At 38.4% G+C, this 17,965-nt stretch overlaps 1 protein-coding gene across 2 annotated transcripts in view; it reads left to right on the forward strand.

The window, feature by feature from the left end:
- The window catches only part of SND1 (staphylococcal nuclease and tudor domain containing 1), a 499,108-nt gene that overhangs the window by 63,493 nt on the left and 417,650 nt on the right, over positions 1 to 17,965 (forward strand). For both annotated transcript variants that reach the window (XM_077124437.1, XM_077124455.1), the window contains exon 10: positions 12,706 to 12,819. In XM_077124437.1, coding sequence (XP_076980552.1) covers positions 12,706 to 12,819 — 114 coding nt within the window. The remainder of the gene's footprint in view (positions 1 to 12,705; positions 12,820 to 17,965) is intronic.

Below are 17,965 nucleotides of genomic sequence, written 5' to 3' on the forward strand. Positions count from 1 at the left end.
GTCCCTTTACATAGGAATTTGCTGATACCCAATCTATCTCATTTCTTTTCAAAGTGCCTTGATAAATGATATGGAGCTTGTGCCAGAATGTCAATCAAGACATTGTTTCTTTTTATTTATTTATTTATTTATTTATTTATTTATTTATTTATTTATTTATTTACATGGGCAGGCACCGGGAGCCAAACCTGGGTCTCTGGCATGGCAGGTGAGAACTCTGCCTGCAGAGTCACTGTGGCCCAATGCATTGCTTCTTTCATTAAGATCTTCTTATTAAAAAATGTCAGCAGTGTGCTTGGTGATGTCGTTGATTCATGTTCTGGCACAAGCTCCTTATCTCATTGCAGTCAGGTAGTCGCTTTAAGTAGCACTTATCTGTGTTATTTTTATATGATTTTTAAATTTATAAGTTTTTATTTTTAATGCATTTAAGTTTAAAAAATTCTATAGGCTTATTAAGAAAAGTAATTGATTTCCCTCTCCCTTGATGCAGTAATTTTCAATTCATGGCTACTCCTTTTGTCTGAATAAAATGTTTATATAGCTGTTTCTTAATTTTTTAAGTTTTAGGCATTATCTCTTTCCCTTCATGCCATAGAAGATCAAGAGTTAGTTTTTTCATTTGCATGTATACTCATGGGTACATATACTCTCCTCCAGTCCTTCCAGTACAATTAAATCTTAATTTTGTTAGATTAATATTTAGTGTTTATGACTTTATAAATGGTAAATACTACTGAACTGATTATCACTGAACCATGTAGTGTTATTATGATTACTTTTGTTTCCTGAGCAATTTTTGTTTCCCCTTCAGTTAATAATTTTTAAAACATCTATTTTTCTACATACTTATTATTAATTCAACTTGTAGACCCTGCCTGTTGTCTGTTCTCGAGATACTCATTTAGTCTGTTAGTGTCATCATTTTCGACAGTACTTTCCTGGAACTTTCTAACTTGCACCCATCTGGACTGATTCCTCTTTTTATCTGTTACAATAGTAAATCTCTACATTGTCCTGGGGATTCTCTTTGCCTCACTTCTGGGTTGGAGCTAAGTTTGCTGGATGGCATGACTTCCTCTTTATGGTTTACTGATTCATTTTAGTGAAACATATTCTCTAACTTCCTGGGAAAGCGTACCTGGGAAGTTAAAAAAAAAAACTAGAACATGGGAGGTAAATATTTTCATATCTGTTCTACACTTAACACTTGATTGATAGTTTGGTTGGGTGGAGAATTTTAAGTTAGATGTAATTTTCTTTCAGAATTGTGATGACAATATATTGCTGTCTTTTAGCTATTTTTGAGTTGTTAGAGTTTTTTTTTTTAAGAAGTTTGAAACCATTCTAATTCTTCATCATTCTGTAATTTCTGTTTTCTTTCTGGAAGCTTTTAGCAAATTCTTTTGGATCCTAGCATTATGAGGTTACACAATGATGTGCCTTCTTTATGTATGACCATGTTATGTTTCAATTTTTAGGCCTTTCGTTCTGGGAACTTTTTCTTTAACTATTTTAGTTAAAGATTTCCCTCTAAGTTTCTCTGTTCTCTTTTTATGGAACTCCTATTTAGATGTTGGACTTTATGGCTTGGTGTTCTAATTTTCCTTCCTATTTTCTGTCTCTGTATTTTGTTCTTTTTAGGTCTCTTCCTATTCATCTTTTAGCCGTTCTATTCAGTTTTCATGACTATTTTTAATTACCATAAGCTCTTTTTGTTTTCTGAATGCTTCTCTTTTATTATTAGTAGTAAACAGGTAACATTCTATGTTTCATAGATGAATATCATCTCTTAGCTCTCTGAGAAATTAATTGTAATTTTACTTGAAGACTTCTTCTTACACAGTGCCTGTGTTCTCAAGGTTGCTTTGGTTATTTTGATCTCTTCATTTAGATCCTTTATTTTAAGATGTCTCCTGATACTCCTTATCTGTCTTATTTAAGACTGAGCAATGAATCTGTATGTTATATTTAGGGAGAATATCTTGAAATCCTGCTGCTTCTTACACAGGTTTGGAACTACTCCTAGTTTTGGCTCCATTTTCACCCCCACTTGAGATTCCTGATGTGGATAGTTTGAGTCTTTTTTTGGGTGGAATCTGCAGGGTAAAATCAGATGATTGACTATTGAATTTTTTTTTTTACCACTGGTACAGGTTTTAGCTTCTTTGAATCTGTGGAGTTGGTTACTACTTATCTATCTGCTTTCTAGCTTCCAAAGTTTTGTTACCTTTTCTGATCTTCCATTTTCTTTGTGCTTTTGAGCCCCTGCCAAAAAAAAAAATCCCTTTATTTTCATTTTAGAGGGATTTGATGTGGGAGCTGAAGTAAATGTTTGCATTTAGTGTTTTAATAGGTATACAATATTCCGTTTTGAAGCTGTACCGTAATTTATTTAACCAATCTACAATAGGTCAATATTCATATAGTTAATAATTTTTATGATATTTAGAAAATGGCTCTTTAAGTATCTTTTTACATAATTCTCCATGTAAGCGGCAGTTATTTCCCTTGGAGTGACTGGGAGCATATTTGCCACATAGCTCTCCAGAAATGTTAGCTAGCATATACCAAGAACTATGTTTGCTTTCTAACATGTTGTAGGACATGGGTTGGCCAAGTTTTTCTTAAAGGGTAATGTGGTAAATATTTTACACTTTGTGGGTCATATGTTTCTGTTATAACTATTCACCTCTGTTATTGTAGTGTGAAGACAGCCAGGACAATATATAAATGAATGGACGTGGCTATGTTCTATAAAACTTTGTAACAGTGGGTATAGTGGGGGCTAGATGGCCCTTGGCCATAGTTTTCCAACCCCCATTGTAGAGCACTGCATATCAGCATTAAATATAAAAGGAAAAAAAAGTCTGCACTGCTTTTCATACCTTGGAACCCATGTGCAGTTTCGTAGGTATTTTACCTGATTGAGTATGTCTGTTAATGCCATACTGCCTTTTCAAGAAAACCTAGAAGGCCCTCTGCTATCCTGGGCTCTCATGAACACAGTCTGACAGTCCTGCAAGTCTTCACAGAAGGATTCTGCTCTGAAGATCATGCGATTATAAGATCTGGACAAATTGTGGCTCTCTCTTCAACAGTAACCCTGTCTCTTAGTATTTGATTGTATAAGACTGAAAAGCCTGAAAGGTGATCTATGACCTCTTTAACTGGGTTCCTCTGGGGCCCTATATGATATCTGAAACTGTTGCAAAGGTCAAGATCAAAGACTTTGCCAAGAGACTTACTCCTAAGAAATTTGAATCTCAACAGTGAATTTTCTTGATACATGTGGCCTGTTGAAAAACTGGTTTCCATCGTTTGCTTAAGCAGTTTTACTTCTTAAGGGAAGAAATGCAAGGGAGGGCTTTTTTTGTCTCTCTAGGTTAGCAGAAAAGCATGTTCACTTCACAGCGATTAGCTGAGCCTGCTTGAGACTTTTGTGCCTGCCGTGGCCTGCCAGTTTCCTGCTTGTCTTCCCTTTGGCTTTTTAGCTGATCTGTGCTGTTTGTAGCCATATGGTCCCCTGAGCACGTGGCTTGGCTTCCCTGTCCTGCTGCTGGATCCTTGGGTCTTGCAGATTTCACAGTCCTAAATAACACCGTGGAGTGGAATGGAATGCATGTGCTCATAGGTGAAGTCTTCTCACTGCCCTGCCAGGTTAGAGGGGTATAGCTTGGCTACCCATACATATTAGATTCGTACAGAGCCTTGAACTCAGCACTTTGGGAAGATGAAAAAGAATTAGAAAAGCCTCTTGCTTTCAAAGAGTTTACCTCCTAGGGCTCCCTCTGGGAAAGCCATAAGTGGTTTATTATCTTACGCTGCAGGCCATGTCCAGTTTTGGAGTTCAAGTTATAAGGTGCTAGTGGACGCAATGGATTCTAGATTTTATACAGTTTGGCACTGCTCATTTGTTGGTGCACTTGTAGTCATAGCCCTGAATGGAGTTCAATATCGTATCTCTTTGAGGTGGTTTTTAAGAAAGAATATTTTTTAAATATCTTGGCATCATCCAAATACATCCCATTTGGTAGTATGGAAAAAAAAAACAAGGAATAGCGGTTCTCTCTTCAGCAGTTACTCTGTCTCTTAGTATTTAACTGTATAGGACTGAAAAGCTTGCAAAAGATGATCTGCGACCTCTAGTATCAAAGAATACTAGCCACTTCCTTGGCTTTTGTGTCATATGACATTCAAGTGAAAAGGAAATCCTGGGATGGTCTGAATAGGGAAGTGACATCTGCCAACACCCAGAAGAGGTCAATACTTGGTTTACATTTTGTTAGCAAAACATTTGCTGATAAAAATAAAATAATTGAGTTAGAAAAAATTCAAAGAACTGTATACCTGGCTTTTTAAAGAAAGATTATCACTTTTATTATTATTATTATTATTATTTTACATGGGCAGGCACTGGGAAATGAACCTGGGTCTCTGGCATGGCAGGCAAGAGCACATTGCCTGCCCGTTTTCACTTTTATTTTTTAGAACAGTTTAAGGTTTATAGAAAATTGAGCAAATAATACACAGAATTCCAATATTTGTACCCACCCCCCTCCAGTCTACCCTGTTATGAATATCTTATGTTAGTGTGGCATATTTGAACCAATAGTGATACGTTATTATTAACTAAAATTCATACTTTATTTACACGTTCTTGGTTTTCCTCTAATGTCCTTTTCCTGTTCAAGGGTCCCATCTGGGATCCCACATTACATTTCCTTAGGCTCTTCTTGGCTGTGCCAACTTTTTAGACTTTCCTTGTTCTTGATGACCTTAGCAGTGCTGAGAAGTACCAAAATACCAGTAGGTCAGTATTTTGTAGTCTGCCCCTCTTTTGGAATTTGTTTAATCCCTGGCTGCTGCTGCTGCTTTTTAAACATATTTTATTGTAAAATATAACATATATACAAAAAAGCAATAAATTTCAAAGTGTATTTTAATCAGTAATTATAGAACAGATTTCAGAGTTTGATATAGGTTGCAGTTCTTTTTCCTTCTAGCTGTTCCGAGAAACTGGAGACTAAAAGGAAGTATCAGTATAATGATTCAGTAGTCATACTGATTTGTTAAACCCTATCTTCTCTATTATAATTCCTCCTCCTTTGATCTTTCTCACAGTGTTTGGGTTATGCCCATTGTAACTGTTTTCATTTTGAAAAGGGGTGTTGATAATATGAAATGGGGCATGGAACTGGGGTTGAGTTGATGTTTTTGGAGAGATTGGCACCTCTAGGTTTCAGGACTTAACTGGCCTAGAAACCATCTGAATGTTTTAGGTTTCTGTAAAGTAAGTTTAGTCTTGCAGCTTTTATGGGTTCTCACATAGAGCCCTGGGTGTTCTTTGGGGTTAACAGAAATGATGTTGGTTTGGATTTGGCAGCTAGCAATATCTAGCCAAAGCTTGTGTAAGAGTAGCCTCTATAAATGCCTCTGAACTGTATTTGAAATCTCTTAGCCACTGATACCTTATTTTGTTACATTTTCCCCCTTTTGTTCAGGAAGGCATCGTTGATCCTACTGTGACAGGGCCAGGCTCATCCCTGGGAATCATGTCCCATGTTGCCAGCGAGACTTAATACCCCTGGACATCATGTCCCATGTAGGGGGTAGGATAATGATTTTCCTTGCTGAGTTGGATTTAGAGAGAGGCGTATCTAAGCAACAAAAGAGGTTCCTGGGATATAACTCATAGACATAATTATAGGTAGACTTAGTTTCTCTGCTAGAGAAATAAGCTTCATAAGCGCAAGCTTCAGAATCAAGGGCTTGACCTATTAGCTTGGAGACCCTAGTCTTTGAGAAAATATCAGGAGTTCCCCAGGTGAGAAAGTTTAATAGTTCCATATTTTTTCTCCAGTCCCTCAAGGGACTTTGCTGGCTTCCTAGTTCTTATTATAGTATCTAGTCTGTTTAATTGTGCTAAGTGCCTAGAGGTGCTTGCCCCAGGAAATTGTTGTGGTCAGTTTTGTTTCATGGACATGGGGTGGCAGCTGTATTTTTCTTGGATACTGAATGTATTGACTGTAGCACATTGCTGTTTACAGTTATGGTATATTCCTTATTTCATCCACTTTTGGTGTTGTTTCAGCAGATTTTTTAGGGGAGAATAGACAAAACAACACTTTTGGTGGTGTTTAAGCAGGTTTTTGAGACTAGAATACACAAAGCCGTTAGCTGTCATGCTTCCCAAGTAGAAAGGGCATTTTGTATCCTGTTCCCAGTAGGGCCCATCAGGAACACTCCCTTGGTGGGCCCACAGAAGCCATTTGGGTTGATGGTCCTTTTGTTCCTATAGTACTAATTTTGGTAGCTTTGGGACTACTGGGGTTTGTGTCTTGGGAGCTATTCTGAGGATCTCTGTTGCCCAGGTGGTCCATGGTAGGCTCTTTTTGTTGTTTGTTTACGTGTGGTTTTAAGAAGCTGTACAAAAACAGTCCTTCACCATCCAGTGAGCATTGTGGAGCGGCTCTCCAGAAGGGGAATGTGGCTGATGGGCAGGGTTAGGATGGATATCCTTGTCCCTGACAGAATGCTGCACTTCTCTTGACTTGTATCAGCCCTTCGGTAGCACCCCATCCCTGTTAAAACATCCAGTTTTCCTTTTACAACTGGACTTCAATAAATGGGGTTGGAATTGGATTCAGTGTCTGGAGTCTAGCAAGTGACTTTTTCTGTGTAGATTTCTGGTCCTATGCCTTAGAGCATTTCTTGGTGTGTGTGGTGTGGTGTGGGTGTGTGTGTGGGGAGGATGGATTGATTACGGAGAAGTAAAAAAATGAGTGGTGTCAGCATACTTAGAGTTATTCAGATGCAGCGCGCCATGAGGAATATCACTGTTATAAACGTGGTCTGTGATGGAGCTGATAAGGAGGCTTCGGATAGGGATCCATTCTGCTTTTTTACTTACTTCATAGTACAGGACTTTTAACCAAAATTTTATTGCTTATTCCACATTTCTGTCAGGAGCTGCTTGTTCTCTGGATAATAAGGACACAGCTTACAGAGGAATAAAAACTATTAAAACTCCGTGCACACTCACGCACATAGGCACACACATGCGCACGTGCACTTAGCCTACATTCCTTCATCGGAAAGCCAAGCCTCATTTACCTGGCAGTGTCAGAGTGCTCGGTTCCTGAAGAGGAGGTTTCTAATCAGGGAGATGTCGAGCAGAGAGCGCCTGCTGCTGTGGCCTCAAATTTGTAGCTCTAAGAATCCATTCACTGTGACTGCCGCTAACGCGTTATAAGGGGTAACAAATACCCATGACATGTCTTAGCTCTTCTCATTCTGTAATCAGTGGGCTAAGGTGTTAGCACTGTGGTATCTGATCTCATTTTATTCCTTTCTGAGCAGACTAGGGAGTGGAGAATATATAGATATTTCTTATGTCTTGATTATAGGAACTTCTCTATGTTTCTGGTTATTGACAATTTAGTAAGAGCTAGTTGTGATCTTAGATCTTAGATCTGTCCAGCGTTGGGATTTAAGGAATAAAGTGGTATGCATATGTGTGATTCCTGTTCTCCTATTATCCCTTGGACATTGGTCCTGTACTTTTGAAGGAGAAGCAGTTTTGATTTGCTTATAGTAGATATGTTGCTTGATACTGTGCTGTGGAATGTTTTTTCTTTGGTTTAAGATAGAATAGTGGAATAAGATAAACTGTGCACTTCTTGACATCCCCCCGCCCCCTCCCCCCCAGATATTCTGTCATCCATTCTAAAATTTACCTCCTCTGTCAGCCAAACATGGAATTTTTAAGTATGGACAATACCTGGGGTCTTTCTATTTTTATCATTCGTCCAAACCAATACCAGTATCTTTTTATAAGGACTCAGGGGGAGATAATGTTATGTTTGTACTTGGCATATTTGCATGTAGATGATAATGAGAATAAGTTCTTCCACTTTTTTTTTTCCTTTCAATAACAGAATCTGTATTTTTGGTTATGTCTTTGGGCTGGTTTTTTTTTTTTGGTCAACTTCTTATTTTGAAATACTTTCAGGTTTCCAGGACAGTTACAAAACTTCATACAGAGACGTCCAACATACCCATTCTGCATCCCCACCCCGATACCCAGATCCACTGATTTTAATATTTTACCACATTGCCTGTATCATTCAATCCATCCATCTGTCCATCTGTTTGTCAGTCAATCCATTTTTTGAACATTTGAATGTAGGTTGTATACGTTGTGCTTCTTAAACACTCAGTACTGCCATATACATTTCCTAAGAATGAGAACATTCACTTTTGTAATCACATTAAGTGCAGTTATCCAATTAAGAAATTTAACATTGATATAAAGTTGCGATTTCTATTTCAAATTTTTCTTATCCCACTAATGTCCCTGTGAGCCTTTTCTTCTTCCTTGCTAGATTTGATCTGGGATCATGTATTACATTTGATTGTCTTTGTTTCTTTCATTGTCCTTTTTCTTTTTCATTTTGGGAACATATATACAATATTCCCATCCTAACTACTCTCTAGCATATCATTCGGTGGAGTTAATTATCTTCACAATATTTTGGTACTCTCACCATCTTCCATTACTCAAACTTTTCCATCTCCCTAAACAGAAACCCCACACCCATGTGCATTAATTCCCCATTCCCCTTACCTTGCCCCCCCCACCCCAAACTAGCAACTTGTACTATAATTTTTGTTTCTTTGAGCTTGCATATCCTGATATTTTCTTTGTCAGTATCACAGAGCTTAATGTTAACATCCTGAATCTGGAACAACCTTGTTGGCTTTGATGCTAACTTTACTTCAGAATATACACAAACTATATTTCTATACCCCTGATCCCCACACCTTTATAGAATTCTTGCTTCGAATTACAAGTTTATATATTATTAGTAAAAACTGTTGATTTATCATTATTTTACTCATTTACCTTTTAGATCACTTAGGTAGTAAAAGGTGGAATTATAAGTAGAGACATTTTTATTTACTGAGGTTGTTACTCTCACCAGAGATCTTTACTTCTTCATTCAGCTTCCATCCATTGTCTTTTGTTCTTTCCTTTCAACTTGTAGAACCATCCTTAGTATCTCCTGTAGGGCTGGTGTAGTGTCAGCTTTTGTATATCTGGAAATGTCTTAATCTCTCTCTTTTTTTTCTGAAAGACAGTTTTGCCAGATGTAGAATTTTTGGTTGGCAGTTTTTGTTTTCAGTATTTTAAATATGTCATTTCACTGTATTCTTGCTTCCATGGCTTCAGTGAGAAACTGGCACTTAATCTTACTGAGACTCCCTTGTGTGTGACATGTTGCTTCTCTCTTGTGGCTTTCATACTTCCCTCTTTATCTGGCATTTGACAGTTTGATTATAACGTAGTATGGTATGGTTCTAATTGTGTTTATCCTGTGTGGAGTTATTTGAGCATCTTGGATATGTATATTCATGTCTTTTGTTACATTTGTGAAGTTTATAGCCACTGTTTCTTTGAATATTCCGTCTTCCCCTTTCTCTCTTTCTTCTTCTCTTTCTGGGGCTTCTACAATGCACATATTGATACACTTGATGGTGCTCCACAGAGTCCTCAGACTCTGTTTTACTTTTCTTCATTTTTCTTTCTACTCCTCAAACAGAATGATTTCAGTTTTCTTATCTTTAATTAAGTTTGGTGATTCTTCTGCCAACTCCAAACTACTGTTGAACCCCTCTAGGGAATTTTTTATTTCTGTTACTGTAGTCTTCAGCTCTCTTTTATTTCTTTTCTTAATTTCCGTCCCTCTCTTGATATCCTCTTTTGTGTTCGTCTATTACTCTCCTGATATCCTTTATTTCTTTGTCTATGATTTTCTTAGCTCTTTGAACAAATTTAGAATCGTTTTTAAAAAGTTTTGTTTGGTGTATGTGCAAGGTCTGTTCCTCATTGATGGTTTCTAATGTTTTAGTCTTCTCCTTAGCCTGGGCCACTGCTTCCTGTTTCTTTGTATGTTTTGTAATCTTTTTTTTTTTTTTAAACCTGGACATTTTGATATTTTAATGAGTTAGTGCTCTAAATTAGGCTAAGAGGTGTCATTTCTTATATTCAGTTAATGAAACTACAGAGATTTTCTTGAATGCCAGGAGCTATTAAAAAAAAAATGGAGAGAAAAAACCCCACCTTTTCCAGTCTTTGCAGATTGACCTATATCGGGACTCTCCTTCAGAGCTTATTCAGTTATTCATATGATGAGTTTAGAGAAAAGCCCCAGGCCAAAGTGTAGGGGCCTTCCTGATATTTTCTGTGCATGCATCTTTTTGGGCATGTGCATGTGGCCCTAAGAATTTCCCCCTCAAGTTTCTGATTATCCCCTCTTCTCCAGGAAACAGTTTCCTCCTTGTCCCAGGCATTGCACTGTATGTTCTACAGCCAGCCAGCAATCAGTTCCTTACCCTAAGCAGCCATTGGAATGCTCTTCCAAAACATTTATAGGAGAGTTCTGTGAACTGCCTTCTATTGGGACAGTGAGTCCTTCAGGTCACTGCCAGACAGATTGGACCAGACATGTACATGCTCCCACTTACTGAGTGTTACTTTACTTCCCCTGGATTGAGGACCACGGATCTGCGCTGGGAGTGCAGACTGGCTCTGTGTAGTCGAGAAGGGGCAGGCCAGTGTATCCCAAGATCCTACTGCTTTTTAAGTAGTCTTTTTCTTGACTTGATGCTCACCCTGTTACTGCAGTCCTTTAGGTTTTTTCCTGAAGCTTTGGGAAATAATGCTTCTGCCAATTCTTGCTGTTTTTTTTCAAAGCTTCTGTTGAGGGATGGAGTCCAGAAGCATCTCATTCAAGGCCAAAAGTAGGCTAGGCTGTTTGTAAGTTTATTCATGGGCCTGCTTTTGTGATTGGGCTGGCTTTGTAGAGCTCTTTAATTTAAAGGGTCCTATACCATCCTTGGGTACCATCCATGTCTGGGAAACCAGAGCTGGCCCTGGTCAGGTATGACCCACAGATCAGGCCATTGGCTCCTCTTGATCTTCACCAAGTTTTTCTGGACAGGTAAAGTTTGGGTTTCCTGTCTGAGTTTTACTGTTTAGCTTTCATGATTCTAAAATCTGTCAAAAAAGGTGATAGAAGAATTGCTATGGTTATTAGATACTGACTTTTTGCTACTTTCTGGGTTGCAGGTTAGTCTTATGTATAGTGAAAAATTATATATATTTCCTAATTTTCCTTTCATTGCTTTTCTGGTCTCTGGGCTATTCTTCTTTACATTGCTTCCATTATTTATGGAGTACATGGTTATCTTCCCATTCACCAGTCATAATCAACCTTCTTTGGACCTACAGCCTAATTCCACCTGTCATCTTTTTTCATCCATTCTGTTTGATGTCATGCACCACCTGCTTTTTCCTGTTATATATAATATCTCACTAGTTTTTGCTTTTTGCTCTTTCTTCAGATTGTCCCTTAAAGAATTCTTTACTGATTTTGTAAAGGGCAGGGAGTAGACAGACATTTTTGGAGGACCCTGCAAATGTATGAGTATGTTCTGTAATAAAAGGTTTGAGGGCTCTCAGGAAACAGTGAGGCCTCTGTTAAGATTCTTATCAGTGTGATATTTATCCATGATGACAAAGTAGAGTCTTGACTCTACTTTTGTTTTATTCATTAAAGAGGGGAGTCAATTTTGCCAGTCCACCGTGGCAGCTAACCCTCAATTTTTGTTCGGCTTCCTGGTGGCACCTGATGGAGCATGATAGAAGCCTAGAAGGGTAAATTTTGATTTTGCAGATGAAGTGGATGGTGACAGTATTTTGTAACCAGTAGCTGCCTAGAAGTGTTGTTTGCAAGAAAACCGAACAGAAGCCACTGGCTCTGAATATAGTTTGGTGAGTTGTAGACTGCTGGTGGAATTTTGGGTTCTAGTTATAACCCTGATATAGTCCTAGCCTGGTTTGAATGGGATTTTGTTCTGTACATCTGGTGAAGTGTTCTAATAACCTCCACAGTGGAATGTTTGTGCTTTTGTTCTTTGAATAGATTTCTTTGTAAGTTGCCCAAGACTGAAAGTTAATCTTATTCAGCTGAGAGTGAGGACCAATGTTATAGATTTTTGGTGCCAAAACAGCCATAGTAGTGCTCTGAAAAGGTGGCTTTCAGAGTAGCTGAAGTACTATCTTAGCAATTTAATGTTTTTCTTTGTGAGATTGACAATGTTTGCATCTTATTTCCCACACTAAAATGATAATTTTTTTTGCCCTTCACTTGCCTTTGATTTTTATGATCTCCAGTGGGCATCCCATTTTGATTCTTCCCCTTGTATTGTTGGTACCTTCTTCTAATCTAACCCTATTTTCCTAGATTCACATTGAGATCGGGATTTCAATTTTAATTTAGAACTTGTTTCAAGGAAAATCTACAATTGCATGTACTGTAGTACATTTCCAGTTCTTAGGCTTTGAAGTTAAACACGTCTTGGTTAGTGCAAAAGATAAAAAAGATTAACCATTCTTATGAATGGTACAGATTCTGCCTCACTGAGAAATCATAATAAAAGGCTTGGGGGACTGATATTTATATCATAGTTTTCTCTGGTATTGTTGTACCATGAAGGATGAGAATGGATCTACTCCAAATGGCTGCTGATCTTACTTTTTGGATATGACTGTGGTGGACTGTGCGCCTTATGTGTCTGGTCTAAAATGGGAGCCATCAAAGCAGGTTTAAGCATCTTTCTTTGCCTTATTGCCCCCAGGTGATGCAGGTGCTGAATGCTGATGCCATCGTTGTGAAGCTGAACTCTGGTGACTACAAGACTATCCATCTGTCCAGTATCCGACCACCAAGGCTGGAGGGGGAGAACACACAGGTGAGAATAGGGAGCAGAGCTTCTTTGCAAAACCCATAGGGAAAGAGCTGGAGAATTGGTTTAGTGATACATATATATATAGTAATGCAAAAGGACAAATATTTTAAATCGCCGAAGTATTTTCTAATGTCCTTGTTTACCACTGGGTGGGCCTCAGTTTCTTCTGAGAAATTGCTCTGCCTCATTTTGAATGGACACTATTGGTGCTCCTCTTTAGGATGTTTGAGAGGAGTTATGACTGGGACATGTGAGAAAGTAAATGAGTTTTATTTATTAACAAGATCTTATTTCTTTGTAAAGAAGGAGAGGAGAAAGTCTGAATCTCACATGGAAGATTGTTGGACCTGTTTCTACTGGTAATTTTGATTTGATAGTTACAAATGTTTTTGCTTTAGGAAGGAAGGAGTCTTAGTGCATATATTCTCTGGGTTCTCCTACTCACCTGCAAATGCTGACTATAATCATGTTATGTGGTTTTCTACCATTTGTTGGATTTTTTGGCTGCAGAAGTGATTATCTGATCAATGTGTATGATTTGGGCATATCGATTTTGAGAAATTATGCTTTGGATGAAAACTCCGAGACTTGGTATTCAGCTTGCACATAGGCAATTTTGTTTTTGTTTTATATTTCATGGTCATTTTACTTCTATTTTTGAGTTATGAGAGGCTGGGTTTAGGGGTTGAGGGTGAACATTATTTTTGTTTGGTTATGTCTTGTTTTATAGGCAACTATCTTTTGCTCTCTAATAATAATTAAAGTGTATAGTTGTGTTTTATAGTTATAGAACTAGGTCCTGAGTGAGAGCCAGTCCCACAGGCAATTGTTTGGACAGTTTTGAATAATTACACAATGTGGCTTAAGTTAGTATCATGTGTTATCTACCTTATTTGTTTATCCTTTTTTTAGTTCTAAAGATGTGAAATGTGCTTTTATGGTGTTCCTCACATAGATGTCTTGATGCTTTCATAAAGTTGAAATTAATGCTGTTTTCATTTATGTGAGGGTTTATAGATAGCCCATAGGAGTGAAATAAAATCATGAGTGTTTTGAATCAGATCCTGCATAAAAACACATACAAGAAGGGTTATTTGAATGTCTGGCCAGTCACTTCACTCTTGCTTTTTTCCCCATATAAGAGGCAATTTGATGCAGAAACAGTATTGTGGTAAGGTTGAGAATTTAAATGCCTGAAAGCCTAGAAATGCCAAAATTAAGATTCTCTCAGTAACTGTAGCTTTGCCTCATTGCACAGAGTAAATATACATCTCTGATTTTATCATTGATGGGTATAGTCCACATTTCTACATCTATCCTGTACAGTTGGAATTAAGGTTCCCACAGCAACCACAAATTTGAAATTCTTGAACGTTAATTTTTGTACCTGTATCATCAGCTAAAGTATTATGCTAATAAAACTATATAAAATAATTTTAAGCTGTTTTCAGGGTGAGGGGTTGTTATATCTTAGGTAGGATGATAGTAGGATTTTTGGAGTAAGAATTAACCTACCGCTAAGAATTTTTAGTTTCTCTAGGATCCTTTGAAAGTCCTCAGGGGTAAGAGATGGGCTTCCTTTAGCCTAATGATTGATAGAAAGTTGTTTGAATGTATCTCCTGATCTAAGCAGGATCTTGTTTATTGTAGTTCTTGTTTCTTTCTAAGGCAGGATTCCTCTTTTGTTACTTTTGGCTACTGCGATGATCTTGAATCAGTTTTAAGAAAGTTAAGTAAGGAGTAGCCATCACAGTCTACAACATACAATAGCTTTCGTGTGAAGTGAGAAAGGATTTCCCTTATTCATTCATAAAATTCCTTTGGTGTCGGGGGTGTGCAGGTGGTTTAGTGGTAGAATGCTTTCCTTCCGTGCAGGGAGACCAGGGTTCAATTCCCAGACCATGCACCAAAAAAAAAAACAAAAAAAAAATTCCTTTGGAAGTATTTAAAAAGGGATCACATTAAAAATAAGCTAACGTGATACACGTTGAGTACAATGGTTGAGGCACTCTGAAGAACACAGTTGTGGTGGGTGATTAGGGAAATGTCAGAGCAACTGCTGTACGTGGTGAGTGGTCAAAGATGAGACGTTAACAAATGGGAGAAAGGACACTCCAGACCACTGTTGTCCAATAGGTATGTAATATGAGCCACATATGTGAACTGTTTATTACTTTAAATCTTCTAGTAGCTGCATTAAAAAAGTAAAAAGAAACATTAACTTTAATAATTTTGTTTAACCTCATATGTTCAAAATATTATTTTAACATGTAATGAATATAAAAAATTAATGAGATAGTTTATGTTTTATTTTGGTTATTTGAGTCTGAAATCCAGTATGTACTTAACACTTGCAGAGCATTTCAGTATGTTCTAGACTTATTTCAAGGATGCAAAAGCCACATGTGGCTAGTGGTTTCTATAATTGACGGTACAACTCTGGGAATTCAAATTCATATATTTATTGAATGCCTATTTTGAGCCTTGGGGTTGTTACTAACACACCCCCTTTTTGGTTATTTTATGATTGCAGCCAAAAGAATGGCTTTGGACAAAACAGCACAATCAGAAGAGTTATTTTCTTCCTAGGCAGCTTTGCAGTATTGCCCAGGAATTCTTTGGTGGCCACCATTCCTGAATTTTTTTATTTTTTTATTTTTTTGGAGCATAGTTGGTTGCTGGAAAGAATGACAGAAGAGTTAAAGGTGAGGTGGATACTACTGCCCTCAGAAGAATTCCAACTAGATGTGTCTGGTATTGTTGCTAGTGTTTCTGGACACTGTGCTTGTGGATGATTCAGGCTGAATCCAGTGTTGCATTATGCAGATGTTAACCCCTTCTAGCTGAGAGCCAGTTTGAAACACTGACATGCTGTGCTGTTGTGGACCTGAACGTGTATCTGGGCTTCTCCCAAGGCATGGTTTGTTTTATCCAGTTCTTTGCCATGAAGAAACAAGTATTAAGTCTTGGAAAAAGGCAGTGGGTTTTCTGATGCAGTTTGCCTTAAGGGAGATAACACATTCTGTAATCTAGGGACTTCCGAGGGAGCATTTGCTTTGATCTGAAACTGGAAAGCCTAGTGCCTGGTTACCCAGGGCTGCTGTGGGCTTTGTGTTACACTTGGAGTGTGTTCATGACAAAGGAAATCCAGCCCCTCGGCATCGGGTGAAGAGGCTGACTTATTCCCCAGGAAGTCTGCTCTTGCAGTGCTATTGTAGTTGGCAAAGAGATACCGAGCTGAAATTTACCTTGAAAATAGGTATATAATTTTCTCAAACACCAGTGTTAAGTGTAAAAAATCTACTTTCAGTTTCAGGGCTTTTCCTTCAAACTCCTTTTCTCAGCCTGCTTGCCTGTCTGTCCCTTTCTTCCTCTTCCTCCTCCTCCGCCTTTGTCACCTACCTACCTACACACACATACACACACACACACACACACACACACACACACACACACACATGTGCGGGTGTGTGCGCTCGCGTGCGTTCTCTCTCTCTCTCTCACACTCACTCTCTCGCTCTCTCACTCTCTCTCTCTCTCTCTCTCTCTCTCTCTCTCTCTCTCTCTCTCTGAAGATAAAGAGCCTTTCCCCTTAGCTGGTAGTCCTGCGCTATCGCCTTCTGTTCATTTCCAGTTTTTCACCCTTTTCCCTGTGAACTCATTTACCATATAAACTTTCTTTCACAGCAGGGCCTCTAAATATTCAGACCTGGATGCTAAATGATCGATTTGGTTAAAACTGTAAACTGCCTAATCCTCCAGTGTCCTTGCTTCCTTTGTTTTGGGGGTTTATTTCCCAGGCCTGATCCTATTGGGTCTCCTGCAGGCCTTTGGATGGTAAACAGGAACTGTAGGTAGGTATGTTATTATTGATGCCCTCGAATCCTTATGGGCATTTTATCAGTGGCAGGGCTAATAACTGCATTCATTGTACGGGGCCCCAGGATGCCTGGCCATTTAGACACGATTAAAAGAGATTCTCAACCTATTCCCTCCAGTTTAGATTTCTGAAAGAAAGTTGAGTGGTCCCTGTGGACCCTAGAGCAGGCGACGCAAACCAACAGAGCTGTGAGGCTGTAGTCCCTAAGTGAAGTGGTGGCAAACCAGTAAACCCACTGGCTGTGATCTCATGTCTGTGACTGGGAGCATAAGGCAAATAGCAAATTAGAGAGGGTCTCCAGTCTGGCATTAAGGACCTTGGAGAATAGCAAAAGCTCTTTGAAATGGATATAGCATTTCACTGATTTCCAATGGAGAGATTTTGGGACTGCAGCATTGTGATCTTTTGATGTCTTTTGACATAGAATATGTCAGAAGCTCTTACAGAGGCATTTTGTACCAGTTACAGATTTGTTTGATCTTGATGTTTTTGAGAACACTTGAAACTTTCTTTGGTAGGGGACTGAGAAAAGTGTACTATTAAGAGATTATGGGTGGGTCTTACCTCAGTTACTTAAGATTCCAGGATATGTATATCCTGTTTTCTAAGATTAATGTCTAGATACCACTGCTTAAAACATGGCTGTGACCACTTCCTACTCTGGAGTAGGTCAATAGAGGCTACTGGGAGCAAACCTGACTCCTTTATGATGAGGTCAGAGCATTTGGCATCTGGATAGAGATACCAAAGTCTCCTAAAATGCACATTCCACTGATTCTTGTAATGGAATTTTAAACTGGAGAAGGCAGCATGTGCCTATCTTATTCTATGTTGATTTGCTTTCCTCTCCCTATTAAAAATTATATGTTCCTTTATTTCCTTTAGTTCATGTATTCCCTACACTATGATCTTGCCTATCCCCTTCAAATAATTTTTGTGGGATTTTACAGTTTCCTAGTGGGTCTTGGTGGTTAATCCTTCCCTGAATCATGTGCATTTACCTCTTTAATCCCTCTCTCTCCTTTATTCATTTCATCACCACTGTCACACAGTTCTATATTCTTTTCAATTTATCTAAATCTTCCTAGCACTGGTGTTTGATATATTTTTTTTGCCTCCTTAGTCCCGTGAGCTGCATTCATTCTCTGTTGTTTCCAGAGTTGGCAACACCATCATATTTACTGTCCCGTGACCACCCACCACCCAATATACATGCTGTGCTGAGGTAACCTCTCTTGCTCTGTTTCTTGGAGGCCCCTTTAAGCCAGA

This window comes from Tamandua tetradactyla, chromosome 1 (genome assembly GCF_023851605.1).
Source record: "Tamandua tetradactyla isolate mTamTet1 chromosome 1, mTamTet1.pri, whole genome shotgun sequence".
In the NCBI taxonomy this organism is placed as follows: domain Eukaryota; kingdom Metazoa; phylum Chordata; class Mammalia; order Pilosa; family Myrmecophagidae; genus Tamandua; species Tamandua tetradactyla.